At 36.0% G+C, this 17,218-nt stretch overlaps 1 protein-coding gene across 1 annotated transcript in view; it reads left to right on the forward strand.

Moving 5' to 3' along the window:
- ANKRD30A (ankyrin repeat domain 30A) overlaps positions 1 to 17,218 on the forward strand; it is a 212,921-nt gene that overhangs the window by 66,938 nt on the left and 128,765 nt on the right. Inside the window, exons 32-39 of the mRNA XM_024346307.3 lie at positions 2,269 to 2,297; positions 2,391 to 2,463; positions 6,494 to 6,522; positions 6,621 to 6,693; positions 8,940 to 9,001; positions 10,451 to 10,541; positions 14,045 to 14,073; positions 14,167 to 14,239. Of these exons, the coding sequence (XP_024202075.3) occupies positions 2,269 to 2,297; positions 2,391 to 2,463; positions 6,494 to 6,522; positions 6,621 to 6,693; positions 8,940 to 9,001; positions 10,451 to 10,541; positions 14,045 to 14,073; positions 14,167 to 14,239 (459 nt within the window). The remainder of the gene's footprint in view (positions 1 to 2,268; positions 2,298 to 2,390; positions 2,464 to 6,493; positions 6,523 to 6,620; positions 6,694 to 8,939; positions 9,002 to 10,450; positions 10,542 to 14,044; positions 14,074 to 14,166; positions 14,240 to 17,218) is intronic.

The raw sequence follows: 17,218 nt of genomic DNA on the forward strand, positions 1-17,218 counted from the left end.
AATATATAGATATATATATATAGATGTATGTATGTATGTATGTTTTTGACGTTCACAATTTGAATAAGATATACTTGAATGTAAGAACCTTGGCTTTATTTTTAAGGAAGCAAATTGTGTTGGTAAAATTGCCATTTTATAAAACCTCATTAGTAAATAACATGCCACACGAAACCAGACTAATTTTAAAAACCATAAAACTCTGAATTTATGACTTGAATACCTAAATTGTTGTTATTCGTAGGTATTTTACTGATTTTAACATAGAAAATGTTATTAATGTTTAAAAGTCTGTTGCAAGTAAATTTAAATGAAATACATCAATATTGAAAGCTTATTAAATTTGCCATTCCTGATGAGATTTGTACATCTTCCTCCATGAGTGGATTAAGAGATATTGAGATGACTAAGCTAGAAATTACAAAAATGTTGGCATACTATTCATACTGGGTATTTCATACCCAGTATATGGGTATGAAAATCAAGGAATATTTATATTTAAAATTATGCTCTAAGTATATATCCAAGCAGATCAATTCATAACACTTTTTCTGATGTGATGTCAATTCTACATTCAGCTGAACTCTTATCCGAACTGTGTGGCTTCTCAATGACAGGACATATTAAAGAACATGATGAATGTTTGTAATGCAATGATATAAATTATTATAATGTGTTGCCTTAAAGACACATGGTGTAGCATTCTACGTTCAGCTTTTGCATTTATTTTCTCAGTGTCATGATTTGCTCCTGTGATTCCAGATCAGTTTTCTCCTTAGCAGTCAGCATATACATATTGGTATTAACACTTTTTGCAAAAATCATATATAAATGGTTGTACAGTGTTGTTGTCATTCTACAGCAACTTTTTAATTTTTGTTCAGCGATTAGCTTGTTTTTCATTTATTTTAAGATTTCAGGCCAGGTGTGGTGGCTCACGCCTGTAATCCCAGCACTTTGGGAGGCCAAGGTGGGTGGATCACGAGGTCAGGAGATCCAGACCATCCTGGCTAACATGGTGAAACCCCACCTCTACTAGAAATACAAAAAATCAGCCGGGCGTGGTGGTGGGCGCCTGTAGTCCCAGCTACTCCGGAGGCTGAGACAAGAGAATGGCGTGAACCCGGGAGGCGGAGCTTGTGGTGAGGCGATATTACATTATTGTAACGTTGAAATATGCAGGTGAATGGTATCTAAAAAGCCTCTGGAAGTTTACTTCTAGTTTTTGATACTTTCACATTACATGTTTTTTCTTTTTAAGAGACAGAGTCTGGCTCTGTCATCCAGGCTGGAGTGCAATGGCATGATCTTGGCTCACTGCAACCTCCACCTCCTGGGTTCAAGTGATTCTGGTACCTCAGGCACCCAAGTAGCTGAGATTACAGGCATGTGCCACCATACCTGGTTGATTTTTGTAATTTTAGTGGGGACAGTGTTTCCAAAATAGTGATTTTGGCCAGGCTGGTTTGGAACCCCTGGCCTCCAGAGATCCGCCCTCCTCGGCCTTCCAAAGTGCTGGAATTACAGGCATGAGCCACTGCACCTGGCCTGTATTGGTTTGTTGATGGGTACGCTTGGACCTTTTTGTATAAGTGGATCAGGAAATTTTAAGAGGACTAAACTAGAGAACCCTATGAATGTAAAAATACTCGTATTTCACAGAGGTACAAAAATGAATATATTTATTAATTTTTATTCTATAAGTAGATATGCTGCTGAATTTAGAACCTTCTCTGCAATGATAAGTACATTGTACCTTTGAACTCTCATCACACATTTGCAATTCCTAAACTCCAGGACAAATTGAAGAACATAATAGCTACATGTATATATTGACATAAGTGATTCTGACGTGTTTCCTTAACAATATGCCATAGCATTCTCCCATTAGCTTAGTCATTTATTCTGTTTTGGTGGGGTGTGGCATGACTTGGTCATCTTGTTAAATACAACTTCTTTCCTTATATGGCCGCTTTCTCTTACTGATATTAGCATATTTCTGCTTTAGTTATTGTCACCTTAAATATATTTTCAATGTTGAAATCCTCACGGCATGTTTGATGAAATCTAGTTTTCAAATTTTCTTAGGTATATTTCTGTCACGTTGGCATGATAACAAATGCAATAACCCCAAAGACCCCAAAAGCTAGTGTAATCCCTTTTGCAATCCAAGCATGAGGATTCATCTTCATGTTGACACTGCATGAATGTTCGGTAGGCTTTGTCAAGCTTGCATACAATCAATTATATATGTCCCTTTTCTTTTAGAGTCTCCTGATAAAGATGGTCTTCTGAAGGTAATAACTTTTATATTTTTATCTTGAGTATTAACTACATATTTTATGAAGTATACATTGTATATTAATTGTTTTGTTTCCAAACCCATTTAGGCTACCTGCGGAATGAAAGTTTCTATTCTCACTAAAGCCTTAGAATTGATGGACATGCAAACTTTCAAAGCAGGTAAATTTTGTAATTTCAATTTTACTCTGGAAAGAAGAATATTAAAATATTAGAAATGCTGCGAGACTTTTCATTCCCAATGTTGTTTTCTATTCATAATTCGACGGGAAATGTCGATACAAATAATGCCAATGTGAGTATTTCTGTTTGAGAAAATGCCATTTACAAGCCTAAGATTTAGAGATTTAGAAAAAAAATTCTGCTTTACCTCATGCGGTTCTACTTTAATGTCCTGATAGGATAAAGTTTCCAATTTGCAATTTCTGTACGCGCTTGGTTTTAAGGCAGGTGAATTTTGAGACTGTGAAATATTTGCAGTGGTTCAAAGCTGATTGGAATTATGATCTTTACTTAGAAGAAAGTTTCACTTGCTGACATGACAGTTGTGAGTGTTGCCACTCTGAGAATCTTAATAAAATCAGTTTTTTTTTTTTGATTAGATGACTGTATGTGTGTGTGACTTATAATTTTAAAAAATAAGTCAAGCAATCATTACTTGATGACTCTTGGCTAGACACGGTGTTTTAGAAGAGTGACCCCAAAGCATTTGGCCTTGGTGTCTTTTAATGCTACTGTAATGAATTGCCTAGAGGTACAAAAGAGCCTGAATTAGTTTTTGTTGTCATTCCCATGAACGTTTACAACATTTTACAATAGGCCGTGCACGGTGGCACGTGCCTGTAATCCTAGCATTTTGGGAGACAAAGGCGGGCAGATAAGTTAAGGTCAGGAGTCCCAGACCAGTCTGGTCAAATTAGTGAAACTCCATCTCTACTAAAAATAACAAAAAATAGCCGGTTGTGGTGGTGGGTGCCTGTAATCTCAGCTACTCTGGAGGCTGAGGCAGGAGAATGGCTTGAACCTAGGAGGCAGAAGTTGCATGAGCCGAGCTCGTGCCACTTTAGCCCGAGTGACAGAGTGAGACTCCATCTGAAAAAGCAAAGAAATAAAAACACAAAAGCTCGCAACATATTTGTGGTTATAGACTATGTGTAGAATTTGTTTTCATGTCTTATAGGCTACGTGTAGAATTTGTTTTCATGTCTTAAATTTTCTTCTTTTTTTTTGTTTGTATTTTTTTCTTCAGTTTTTTTGTTTTGTTTTGTTTTTGTTTTTTTGAGCTCGCCCAGGCTGGAGTGCCGTGGCGCGATCTCGGCTCATGCAAGCTCTGCCTCCCGGGTTCACGCCATTCTCCTGCCTCAGCCTCCCGAGTAGCTGGGACTCCAGGCGCCTGCCACCACGCCCAGCTAATGTTTTGTATTTTTAGTAGAGACAGGGTTTCAGTGTGTTAGCCAGGATGGTCTGATCTGGATCTCCTGACCTTGTGATCCGCCCGTCTCGGCCTCCCAAAGTACTGGAATTACAGGCGTGAGGCACCGTGCCCAGCCGATGTCTGGAATTCTCAATAAATAGTTGTACACTGTACGTATTGTCCTGGAACTTCCTTGTTTGCTTATCGAATATTTTAGATGTACTCAATACAATTAGCTCTGCTTTGATTTAAGGCCTCATAGTTTGCCATGTTAACTCTAAAACACATTTAATTAGACTGTGTTTCCTAGCCACTAAAAGTCGACATTAAATGGCAGCTGATATCACAGAGCTTTTACTGAAGTGGGAGTATTTACTGCTTCATCCAATGTTAGAAATTAAAATGAAAATATTTAAAATACACGAATTGGAAAAGTCCTACTTTCCAATATGCATTACAACGGTTACTCGTTAACCATGAAAATTATGACATTGTGACATGTCATGAGTCTGAAAAATTTTAGTTTACACTTTTTAGAAAATATCAGTAAATAGGAGAAATAGGAACATTATTATGTGAACTATTAGGCCCCCGGTGTATTTGTTGAACTTCAGAGATGCTCAGATCAGAAGTTAGAACAGGAATTTTCAAAAATGCATAAGGTTTTAAAGTGCCAAATAACAAATGGGCTCTTGTATATGAAATAATGTCTGAAGTTGCACGTCTGAGTCTTTTTTCTCTTTTTCTTTTTTAAAAAGATATAAATCAAACAAAATCAAAATTTTGTTTATTATGAAAAGAGTTGGTTACAGATTCATTTTGTGTCTCATGGCACTGTGCTCTCTTTTTCCCTAGAGAGGATCTAGACTTTTCATCTGTTTACATGGGAAGAAGTAGTTCAGTTCATGATCACATTTCTCATATAAATTGTGTAAATTCTCCACGGCTTCACATGCTAGTTCAGAAGATATTAATGCCTTGAGAATAAACCATCTGGTTGTAACTCCAGCAGTTTTATATTTAAAGTATACCTAATATAATTGTCAACCACATTACTTTAGAAAACATAAACAAAAGATAGTTACACATATTTATTTAAAAAATGGTGACCGGGTGCGGTGGCTCACGCCTGTAATCCCAGCATGTTGGGAGGCCGTGACTGGCAGATCACTAGGTGAGGAGATGGAGACCATCCTGACTAACACGGTGAAACCCTGTCTCTACTAAAAATACAAAAACTTAGCCGGACGTGGTGGCACGCATTTCTTATAATTTCTCAGGCGATGCTGCTGCTGGTGGTCCTTGGAGCTTGCTCTGAGTAGCAAAAGGAGAGGCCTTTCATGGGAAAAAAGTGGAAGAAGAGCAGTTGGATAGAAGGTCAAGACATAACAGGGTCAAGAGAATGCATTATATTGCTTTTATTTCTGGGTATGCTTTTAGCCAGAGAAGAAGAAGAAAATGATAAACAGAAATTATAGATTTAAGATACTATCACTAAACAAGGAGAAAGGAAGTGTTGGACAAATAAATTTGAAACAGTGTTGGATGGGAAGAATTCTTCAGAGTTAGAGGTTTTTTTATATTTTCTATTTTTTTTTTTTTTTTTTTTTAGTAGAAGCATTCTAGGCAGGTAACAGGGGACAAACAAGAAAGAATGTAGGCAGGTAATTCTGGAGACTCTGAGAAGAACAGTTGAGTGAACTCACTTCAGATTCATGTAGATTATTTGCACTCCAGAATGTAGACTGTGGGCACTCCAGAGACTACCGGAAGCAGGAGTCCTACTAGAATTGGGGACACCACAGTGACTCATTAGGTTTCTGTGTTACAATCAGGCATGACAAATACATATATTTTGTTGATGTTAGCTATTGAAATGAGATATATTGGAAACTAAGAACACTGGGTTTATGTTTAAGGAAGTGTGTTGTTTTGGTAAAATTGCCATTCCACAAAAATTTATTATAGACTAATGATACACCGAACCAGACGAATTGTAGGAACTGAAAAAATACTGAATTTATACTTGAATAATAAGATTGCTTTTTAAGATAAATATTGTGGTGTCTTAACAATATAAAAAAAGTTCTTTATGTTTATTTAATCTATTGCAATAAATTTTTATATAAATATGTCAATATTGAAAGCTTAGTGTAGATTATTTCCATGATGAGTTTTACACATCTTCTTGCATGAGTGGATCAAGAAGCATTCAGATGGATAAAGTAGAGGATACAGAAATATAGGCATGTGATTACACCGTATGGTTATGGAAAAAAACGAATATTCATATTTAGTATTATGACCTAAGTGTATATCCAAGCTGATCAATTCATAACACTTCAGTGACGAGATGTCAGTTCTACATGCGGCTGAACTCTCATCATAACTATGTACCTTTCCGAAGATAGGCTATATTAAAGAACAGGATGAATGGAATAATATAAGTGATTCTAATGTGTTTCATTAAGTACGTGGCGTAGCATTCCATGTTCAGCTTTGACATTTATTTTCTCATATCAACCCTTTTTACATGTGAAACACAATCTCGCTTTTGAATTCTTAGCTGCATGATCTGTGAAACCTCTATTTAAATTTTCTTCAGTGTATTCTTGTCGTGTGTGTGTCCTAAACAAACCAAAAGAAAACTTTCGAAATCTAAAGTATTCATTCTCCAATTGGAGCAAGAGGAGTCAGTTAGATACTATCACGGCATTCATTTGTGGCTGGCTTGTCATATTTACTTATGATTGATGATAAATCTCTTTTGCTTTTTAGAGCCTCCCGAGAAGCCATCTGCCTTCGAGGTATTTAGTTTTATGATTTCATTTTGAATGACTTATTAACTATGTATTTTGTGAAGTATACATTCTTCATTAATCATTTTGCTTCCAACCCCATTTAGCCTGCCATTGAAATGCAAAAGTCTGTTCCAAATAAAGCCTTGGAATTGAAGAATGAACAAACATTGAGAGCAGGTAAATTTTTCAATGTAACTATGCAAAGACCAATATTTCAATATTGGACATTTTGATGGTCCTTCTATCCCCAATGCTTTATTTTTTTCAACTTTGATGAAAAGATTTGATCTAGGTAATGCCAATACTGGTATTGATGTTTGAAGAGCTGGTATTACAAGCACAGTAATTTTCAATATCTTTTTTTAAAAATGTAGCCTTAATCTCAGATGTTTCTACTTTTGTATCCTGAAACTGTAATGTTTTCTATTTTGAACTTCTGTATTTCTTAAGGATTCAAGAAGGTGAATGTTGGAACTCCAATTTCTTTTTTTAGCTCTTCGAAGCTTGATTCAAATACCACGGTTTACTTCGGGGATCCCATCTTTTACTGATATAACCCTTGTGTTTTAACATGAATTACCTTGTTTCTGGTGTTGTCACTTTGAGAATCCTAAGAAAATCAGTAACTCGGACTAGTGAACTCTGTGTGTTTGTGTGTGTGTGTGTGTGTGTCTGCGTGTGTGCCTGTGTGTGCCTGCGTGTATGTGTGGTAACTTTACCTTGTTAAGATGAGGAAAGGAGTTATTCATTTCTTTGTGAATATTTGATAAACACACTTTTTCATGAAACTGTGATTCTGAAGCATTTGGCTTTAGAGTCCTTTTACACTAGTACCATTTATTGCCTAGAAGTAACCAATATTCTAAACTATTTTTAGAAACTCTTCTTATGCATGTTTAAACATTTTACAACATGTGTGCGTGGTCATATTTAATATGTACAATTTTTTTCAACTTCTAATGTGTACACGGTTGTAGAGTGTAATGTTCGGCAACATTCTTTTTTGATCAGCATTATAATTTTTAGAGACATCCATAAAGGACACAATTAATTGTGTTTTTAAATATTAGGTTATTTATAAAATTCCAGTGTATGACAGTACCATAGTTAATTGCACAATTTTTATGCCGATAAGTAATAAATAAAACTGAAAACATGCAGATTTGGGAGTCTTTAAAAAGTTAGTTTTATCTGCTGATTTCTTAGTCATTAGAAACTAAAAGTAAAATATTTAAAGTATTTCCTTGTGCAATCATACACTCCACTAAGGATTTGAACTGTGCCCCACAGCTTCTTAGAGCTATGGTGTGGCAACACGTTAGATCTCTGAAACGATCCAGGGTACGCTTCTAAAAATGAGTGAAAATGGTGACTTACCAAAGTGTGATTTGAGTTTCTTGGACCCTCTGCATGAATTGTGAACATGAGCTACGCTGAGATCACAAGTTAAATTTACTTTTGAAAACCAGGTATACAGTTGATGGATGTCAAATGATAAACGTATGCATAGTGATGAAACGGTCTTTTAAGTTTTAGTTGTGCACGTTTGCTTTTTTTCCTGAACCTGATTCAAATAGTTGTAATTTGTACTTTGTGCTGATAAAGAAAACTGGACGTTATTTTTGGTATAAATTCTTTTTCTGTCTTATGTCCCTGAGAACTCGTCAAGTCTTGAGTGGGCCTTGATTTTATCCTATTACATGTGGGAACATTAGGTTACTTAAGGCAATTATATTTTCCTATACATTTCTGATGTTTCTCCAAGGTGTCACAAGCTGACTCTGAAGATATTGTTGCATTAGGGAAGAAGTGTGTCATTGTAAATGAAGCAGTTCTTAATTTATACGCAATAAAAGTTTTTTAAGCTTATCTTCCTAAAGCATAGACGCACGCAAAACACACTGTCATAGCATACTGAAATGTAAAAGGGTTGGACATATAGTTGACTGACATCAAAAAGTTAATATTTCTAAAGCATCTTATTCATTGAGAAATCATCTTTTTTGAAGAACTGTGTAAGAGAGATTGCTGAGTCAATCAACGTAAGTAATACTACCAAATAAAAAGTAACAAAGAAATGAGAGATGTTAGGTAATTACAGTTTTCTGAATGAACAGGAAACCTAGGGCATACTTTGTTTCACAGGAGAATAGGATATGACTGCTTTGTGAAGAGATAATTCATACAAGTTAGTTAAATTTCTATTTTTCTGCATTCTAATGAAATAATGTTAATTTTCAGACTCTTTAGGTTTGAATTCTATTGGAATGACTATAGAAGTAGTCATTGTAATCAACAAAAAGAATATACGGGCCACAGAGGAAAAACCACAGATTCGTGAATGAAAGTAGATTTGTATATGTTTTTAAAATTTTTAGTAGATAAATGATCTCATGAATGTATCTGTGATTAACCTTTTATAGGTGAGATACTCCCATCAGAATCCAAACAAAAGGACGATGAAGAAAATTCTTGGGATTCTGAGGTACCATGTGTTGTTGATTTTTTTAAATATTAGTATTGCATGATATGAAAACATAAATCAGATGCTTAGACTTTATTTTCTCACCTCTGCATGTGTCACCCCCAAATTATTTTTGATATTTTTCAGTATATGCTTAATGGAGAATCTATGTGCTAAGTAGATTACTGCTTCACAGTGAAATTCTGGGAATTTGTACGATTAATTTAAGAAGCCAAAGTGGTATAGTGTAAAAACTAAGGCTTAGAATTCACTAGAAATTCACATGGGATCTGGAGTACGTTTGTCTAAAAGCAAAAGAATTACACTGAGTCCAGCTATGGGCAAATATATGATTCTGTCTTATGTCTAGAGGTACAAAAGTTCTAATTGTATTCATAGAGAGACACTTTAAACTGCAATATTGTAAAAGTTGGGACCTGAAAAGTTAATGCCTGGGACTTGAACGTATTGACATATCTTTATTGTTCAGTATAGATCTGAAGGAACATTTCAGCAGAAAGAAAAGCATGAGGAATAGGAAACCTTGTGGGAGTATAATAACAAGAGTATTGGTTGAGTAGTCTTTTGAAAAACGTAAATTATATTTTCACAAATAGAACTCCTTGAGTCCCCCTTATGGCAGTCAAGCTGCAGCAGCATGAGCGTCAAATAATAGTGATGTATTTTAAGGTCACAACGGCGGAAAGACATAGAAAGTATCTGACCTCTTAAAAACAAGCAGCTGCTGCCTGATGGTAACAGCAAAGGGTGGAAGTCAATAGGTAGATTTTATCTGACATTTTATTAGACAAAAAGACTTTAACACTTGTTTGCTTTCATTTAGATGTGACATAATTTTTTTCTTACTGCATTTACATTCTATTCAAACACTTTTTCTCTCACCAAAAATTTTGTCAAAAACATGTTGCTTATTTTAAGTCCCTGTTTACCGAAAGAAAGCAGCTTTTTCAAATTCTGTACATACATTCTATGACAGACTCTAAAAGTTCTGTTCGTGACATGCATGATTTTTAACACTCAACAGTTCTATGATCGTGAATATTTTAAATGTTTAATGCGGTATGTGTCCTGGCAAGTAGCAAATGTGTTGTATTTTGTTTGAAATGTCTTATTTATTTTTGATGAGGACTAGAACATAAGTTAGATATTTTTAAGAGAGATACTTTTTGCAATATGCACGAGTGAATTTTTTTGTGAAGGTGATTTGTTTTTCCTGCTCAGTCACCGAGTTAATGGCCACATGAACGTAAAGATGAGCTTGATATAGAGAGGGTTATGTGAGGTTTTCTATCAAAATGTGTTGGGTTTCTACATGTATCTGCTCTTAAGTCGAATTGTTTGCAAAGGAGGAAATTGTGTTTTTAAAAAAGAATTTAATTAGGAAATTTTGATACTCTTCATTACTAGGATCTATCCATTGAAATTACTTATTGCTATTACTTTTAACAGAGTCTCTGTGAGACTGTTTCACAGAAGGATGTGTGTTTACCCAAGGCTACACGTCAAAAAGAAATAGATAAAATAAACGGAAAATTAGAAGGTAAGAACCGTTTTATATTTAAAAATCATTTGACCGAATATTTCTCCAAACTGATGAGGAAGCATATCCTCTAGTAGCTGAAGAAAATTACCTCCTAAATGCAAACCATCGAAAAAAAGAGAAGTGCAATGGTCATAAGCTATGTGTCTCATCAGGCGTTGGCAACAGACTATATTGAGAGTGCTGAAGAGGAGCTGAATTATTAGTTTAAATTCAAGATATTGCAAGACCTGAGGAAAATGAGAAAATAAGAAAGAAGAAAGTAGTAATAGAGCAAATGAAGACTGAGAAAGACAGAGCGTACGGATAGTACATGAGGGAACAAGAAGCAGGTTTATGTAATGGAGGATGATAAAATGAAATGATTGTTTAGGAAAAGATCGGGTATGGTTAGAAATTTGGGAAGAATATAAAGTGACCTTCTAGTACCAAAATTTACCAGAGAATTACAGCAAAAATATTCTGACTCTTAATGTCTTTCTCACTGGTGGGAAGCCATTAGGGATGGAAGCACCTGACCATGGAGAGCTGTGTTCTATTTGCAATAGGTGAGAATAAGCATATCTGCACGGCCACACATGTATATAATTTGTCATATACACTCCGTATAGACCAGAGGTTTTCAAACTTTAGAAAGTCAGCTGAAAACTTTGTTAACAATTCACACTGAGATTCAGCCGACTTGGGATTCTGCATTTTTAAAAAGTTCTCAGGCGATGCTGATGCTGGTGGTCCTTGGACGTTGCTCTGGGTAGTAAGAGGAGAGGCCTTTTGTGGGAAAAATGTGGAAGAAGAGCAACTGGATAGAAGGTCAGGACAGAAAAGGTCAGGAGAAAGCATTATGGTGCTCTTAATTTTGAGGACGTTTTTAGTCAGGGGAGAAGAAGAAAGGGGCAACGCAATAGAAATTATAGGTGGAAGATACTACCACTCAACAAAGTAAAAGGAAAGAGTGGGAAAAAATAATTTTAACAGGTGTCGAATGGGAAGAATCAAGAGCACAAGTCTAGTGATTATTTTTGCTAAACAGAGAGATTGTGAGGCAGGAAGCAGGGGACAAGAGAGAAGCCAACCAGATGATTTTGGATTTTCTACGAAGGAAAATGGAGTGAGCTCACTTCGGAAGCATTTAGAAAAGATTTACTGCAGACTGTTAGAGTGTGGGTGCTCTGGAGACTACTGGAATCATGAGGATTACTAGAATTGGACTAAACCTCAGTGACTCACTAATAATCTTTATTAATATGAGGCATCAATATATAGATATATATATATAGATGTATGTATGTATGTATGTTTTTGACGTTCACAATTTGAATAAGATATACTTGAATGTAAGAACCTTGGCTTTATTTTTAAGGAAGCAAATTGTGTTGGTAAAATTGCCATTTTATAAAACCTCATTAGTAAATAACATGCCACACGAAACCAGACTAATTTTAAAAACCATAAAACTCTGAATTTATGACTTGAATACCTAAATTGTTGTTATTCGTAGGTATTTTACTGATTTTAACATAGAAAATGTTATTAATGTTTAAAAGTCTGTTGCAAGTAAATTTAAATGAAATACATCAATATTGAAAGCTTATTAAATTTGCCATTCCTGATGAGATTTGTACATCTTCCTCCATGAGTGGATTAAGAGATATTGAGATGACTAAGCTAGAAATTACAAAAATGTTGGCATACTATTCCAGTATATGGGTATGAAAATCAAGGAATATTTATATTTAAAATTATGCTCTAAGTATATATCCAAGCAGATCAATTCATAACACTTTTTCTGATGTGATGTCAATTCAACATTCAGCTGAACTCTTATCCGAACTGTGTGGCTTCTCAATGACAGGACATATTAAAGAACATGATGAATGTTTGTAATGCAATGATATAAATTATTATAATGTGTTGCCTTAAAGACACATGGTGTAGCATTCTACGTTCAGCTTTTGCATTTATTTTCTCAGTGTCATGATTTGCTCCTGTGATTCCAGATCAGTTTTCTCCTTAGCAGTCAGCATATACATATTGGTATTAACACTTTTTGCAAAAATCATATATAAATGGTTGTACAGTGTTGTTGTCATTCTACAGCAACTTTTTAATTTTTGTTCAGCGATTAGCTTGTTTTTCATTTATTTTAAGATTTCAGGCCAGGTGTGGTGGCTCACGCCTGTAATCCCAGCACTTTGGGAGGCCAAGGTGGGTGGATCACGAGGTCAGGAGATCCAGACCATCCTGGCTAACATGGTGAAACCCCACCTCTACTAGAAATACAAAAAATCAGCCGGGCGTGGTGGTGGGCGCCTGTAGTCCCAGCTACTCCGGAGGCTGAGACAAGAGAATGGCGTGAACCCGGGAGGCGGAGCTTGTGGTGAGGCGATATTACATTATTGTAACGTTGAAATATGCAGGTGAATGGTATCTAAAAAGCCTCTGGAAGTTTACTTCTAGTTTTTGATACTTTCACATTACATGTTTTTTCTTTTTAAGAGACAGAGTCTGGCTCTGTCATCCAGGCTGGAGTGCAATGGCATGATCTTGGCTCACTGCAACCTCCACCTCCTGGGTTCAAGTGATTCTGGTACCTCAGGCACCCAAGTAGCTGAGATTACAGGCATGTGCCACCATACCTGGTTGATTTTTGTAATTTTAGTGGGGACAGTGTTTCCAAAATAGTGATTTTGGCCAGGCTGGTTTGGAACCCCTGGCCTCCAGAGATCCGCCCTCCTCGGCCTTCCAAAGTGCTGGAATTACAGGCATGAGCCACTGCACCTGGCCTGTATTGGTTTGTTGATGGGTACGCTTGGACCTTTTTGTATAAGTGGATCAGGAAATTTTAAGAGGACTAAACTAGAGAACCCTATGAATGTAAAAATACTCGTATTTCACAGAGGTACAAAAATGAATATATTTATTAATTTTTATTCTATAAGTAGATATGCTGCTGAATTTAGAACCTTCTCTGCAATGATAAGTACATTGTACCTTTGAACTCTCATCACACATTTGCAATTCCTAAACTCCAGGACAAATTGAAGAACATAATAGCTACATGTATATATTGACATAAGTGATTCTGACGTGTTTCCTTAACAATATGCCATAGCATTCTCCCATTAGCTTAGTCATTTATTCTGTTTTGGTGGGGTGTGGCATGACTTGGTCATCTTGTTAAATACAACTTCTTTCCTTATATGGCCGCTTTCTCTTACTGATATTAGCATATTTCTGCTTTAGTTATTGTCACCTTAAATATATTTTCAATGTTGAAATCCTCACGGCATGTTTGATGAAATCTAGTTTTCAAATTTTCTTAGGTATATTTCTGTCACGTTGGCATGATAACAAATGCAATAACCCCAAAGACCCCAAAAGCTAGTGTAATCCCTTTTGCAATCCAAGCATGAGGATTCATCTTCATGTTGACACTGCATGAATGTTCGGTAGGCTTTGTCAAGCTTGCATACAATCAATTATATATGTCCCTTTTCTTTTAGAGTCTCCTGATAAAGATGGTCTTCTGAAGGTAATAACTTTTATATTTTTATCTTGAGTATTAACTACATATTTTATGAAGTATACATTGTATATTAATTGTTTTGTTTCCAAACCCATTTAGGCTACCTGCGGAATGAAAGTTTCTATTCTCACTAAAGCCTTAGAATTGATGGACATGCAAACTTTCAAAGCAGGTAAATTTTGTAATTTCAATTTTACTCTGGAAAGAAGAATATTAAAATATTAGAAATGCTGCGAGACTTTTCATTCCCAATGTTGTTTTCTATTCATAATTCGACGGGAAATGTCGATACAAATAATGCCAATGTGAGTATTTCTGTTTGAGAAAATGCCATTTACAAGCCTAAGATTTAGAGATTTAGAAAAAAAATTCTGCTTTACCTCATGCGGTTCTACTTTAATGTCCTGATAGGATAAAGTTTCCAATTTGCAATTTCTGTACGCGCTTGGTTTTAAGGCAGGTGAATTTTGAGACTGTGAAATATTTGCAGTGGTTCAAAGCTGATTGGAATTATGATCTTTACTTAGAAGAAAGTTTCACTTGCTGACATGACAGTTGTGAGTGTTGCCACTCTGAGAATCTTAATAAAATCAGTTTTTTTTTTTTGATTAGATGACTGTATGTGTGTGTGACTTATAATTTTAAAAAATAAGTCAAGCAATCATTACTTGATGACTCTTGGCTAGACACGGTGTTTTAGAAGAGTGACCCCAAAGCATTTGGCCTTGGTGTCTTTTAATGCTACTGTAATGAATTGCCTAGAGGTACAAAAGAGCCTGAATTAGTTTTTGTTGTCATTCCCATGAACGTTTACAACATTTTACAATAGGCCGTGCACGGTGGCACGTGCCTGTAATCCTAGCATTTTGGGAGACAAAGGCGGGCAGATAAGTTAAGGTCAGGAGTCCCAGACCAGTCTGGTCAAATTAGTGAAACTCCATCTCTACTAAAAATAACAAAAAATAGCCGGTTGTGGTGGTGGGTGCCTGTAATCTCAGCTACTCTGGAGGCTGAGGCAGGAGAATGGCTTGAACCTAGGAGGCAGAAGTTGCATGAGCCGAGCTCGTGCCACTTTAGCCCGAGTGACAGAGTGAGACTCCATCTGAAAAAGCAAAGAAATAAAAACACAAAAGCTCGCAACATATTTGTGGTTATAGACTATGTGTAGAATTTGTTTTCATGTCTTATAGGCTACGTGTAGAATTTGTTTTCATGTCTTAAATTTTCTTCTTTTTTTTTGTTTGTATTTTTTTCTTCAGTTTTTTTGTTTTGTTTTGTTTTTGTTTTTTTGAGCTCGCCCAGGCTGGAGTGCCGTGGCGCGATCTCGGCTCATGCAAGCTCTGCCTCCCGGGTTCACGCCATTCTCCTGCCTCAGCCTCCCGAGTAGCTGGGACTCCAGGCGCCTGCCACCACGCCCAGCTAATGTTTTGTATTTTTAGTAGAGACAGGGTTTCAGTGTGTTAGCCAGGATGGTCTGATCTGGATCTCCTGACCTTGTGATCCGCCCGTCTCGGCCTCCCAAAGTACTGGAATTACAGGCGTGAGGCACCGTGCCCAGCCGATGTCTGGAATTCTCAATAAATAGTTGTACACTGTACGTATTGTCCTGGAACTTCCTTGTTTGCTTATCGAATATTTTAGATGTACTCAATACAATTAGCTCTGCTTTGATTTAAGGCCTCATAGTTTGCCATGTTAACTCTAAAACACATTTAATTAGACTGTGTTTCCTAGCCACTAAAAGTCGACATTAAATGGCAGCTGATATCACAGAGCTTTTACTGAAGTGGGAGTATTTACTGCTTCATCCAATGTTAGAAATTAAAATGAAAATATTTAAAATACACGAATTGGAAAAGTCCTACTTTCCAATATGCATTACAACGGTTACTCGTTAACCATGAAAATTATGACATTGTGACATGTCATGAGTCTGAAAAATTTTAGTTTACACTTTTTAGAAAATATCAGTAAATAGGAGAAATAGGAACATTATTATGTGAACTATTAGGCCCCCGGTGTATTTGTTGAACTTCAGAGATGCTCAGATCAGAAGTTAGAACAGGAATTTTCAAAAATGCATAAGGTTTTAAAGTGCCAAATAACAAATGGGCTCTTGTATATGAAATAATGTCTGAAGTTGCACGTCTGAGTCTTTTTTCTCTTTTTCTTTTTTAAAAAGATATAAATCAAACAAAATCAAAATTTTGTTTATTATGAAAAGAGTTGGTTACAGATTCATTTTGTGTCTCATGGCACTGTGCTCTCTTTTTCCCTAGAGAGGATCTAGACTTTTCATCTGTTTACATGGGAAGAAGTAGTTCAGTTCATGATCACATTTCTCATATAAATTGTGTAAATTCTCCACGGCTTCACATGCTAGTTCAGAAGATATTAATGCCTTGAGAATAAACCATCTGGTTGTAACTCCAGCAGTTTTATATTTAAAGTATACCTAATATAATTGTCAACCACATTACTTTAGAAAACATAAACAAAAGATAGTTACACATATTTATTTAAAAAATGGTGACCGGGTGCGGTGGCTCACGCCTGTAATCCCAGCATGTTGGGAGGCCGTGACTGGCAGATCACTAGGTGAGGAGATGGAGACCATCCTGACTAACACGGTGAAACCCTGTCTCTACTAAAAATACAAAAACTTAGCCGGACGTGGTGGCACGCATTTCTTATAATTTCTCAGGCGATGCTGCTGCTGGTGGTCCTTGGAGCTTGCTCTGAGTAGCAAAAGGAGAGGCCTTTCATGGGAAAAAAGTGGAAGAAGAGCAGTTGGATAGAAGGTCAAGACATAACAGGGTCAAGAGAATGCATTATATTGCTTTTATTTCTGGGTATGCTTTTAGCCAGAGAAGAAGAAGAAAATGATAAACAGAAATTATAGATTTAAGATACTATCACTAAACAAGGAGAAAGGAAGTGTTGGACAAATAAATTTGAAACAGTGTTGGATGGGAAGAATTCTTCAGAGTTAGAGGTTTTTTTATATTTTCTATTTTTTTTTTTTTTTTTTTTTAGTAGAAGCATTCTAGGCAGGTAACAGGGGACAAACAAGAAAGAATGTAGGCAGGTAATTCTGGAGACTCTGAGAAGAACAGTTGAGTGAACTCACTTCAGATTCATGTAGATTATT

Source organism: Pan troglodytes, chromosome 8, assembly GCF_028858775.2.
Source record: "Pan troglodytes isolate AG18354 chromosome 8, NHGRI_mPanTro3-v2.0_pri, whole genome shotgun sequence".
Classification (NCBI taxonomy): Eukaryota; Metazoa; Chordata; class Mammalia; order Primates; family Hominidae; genus Pan; species Pan troglodytes.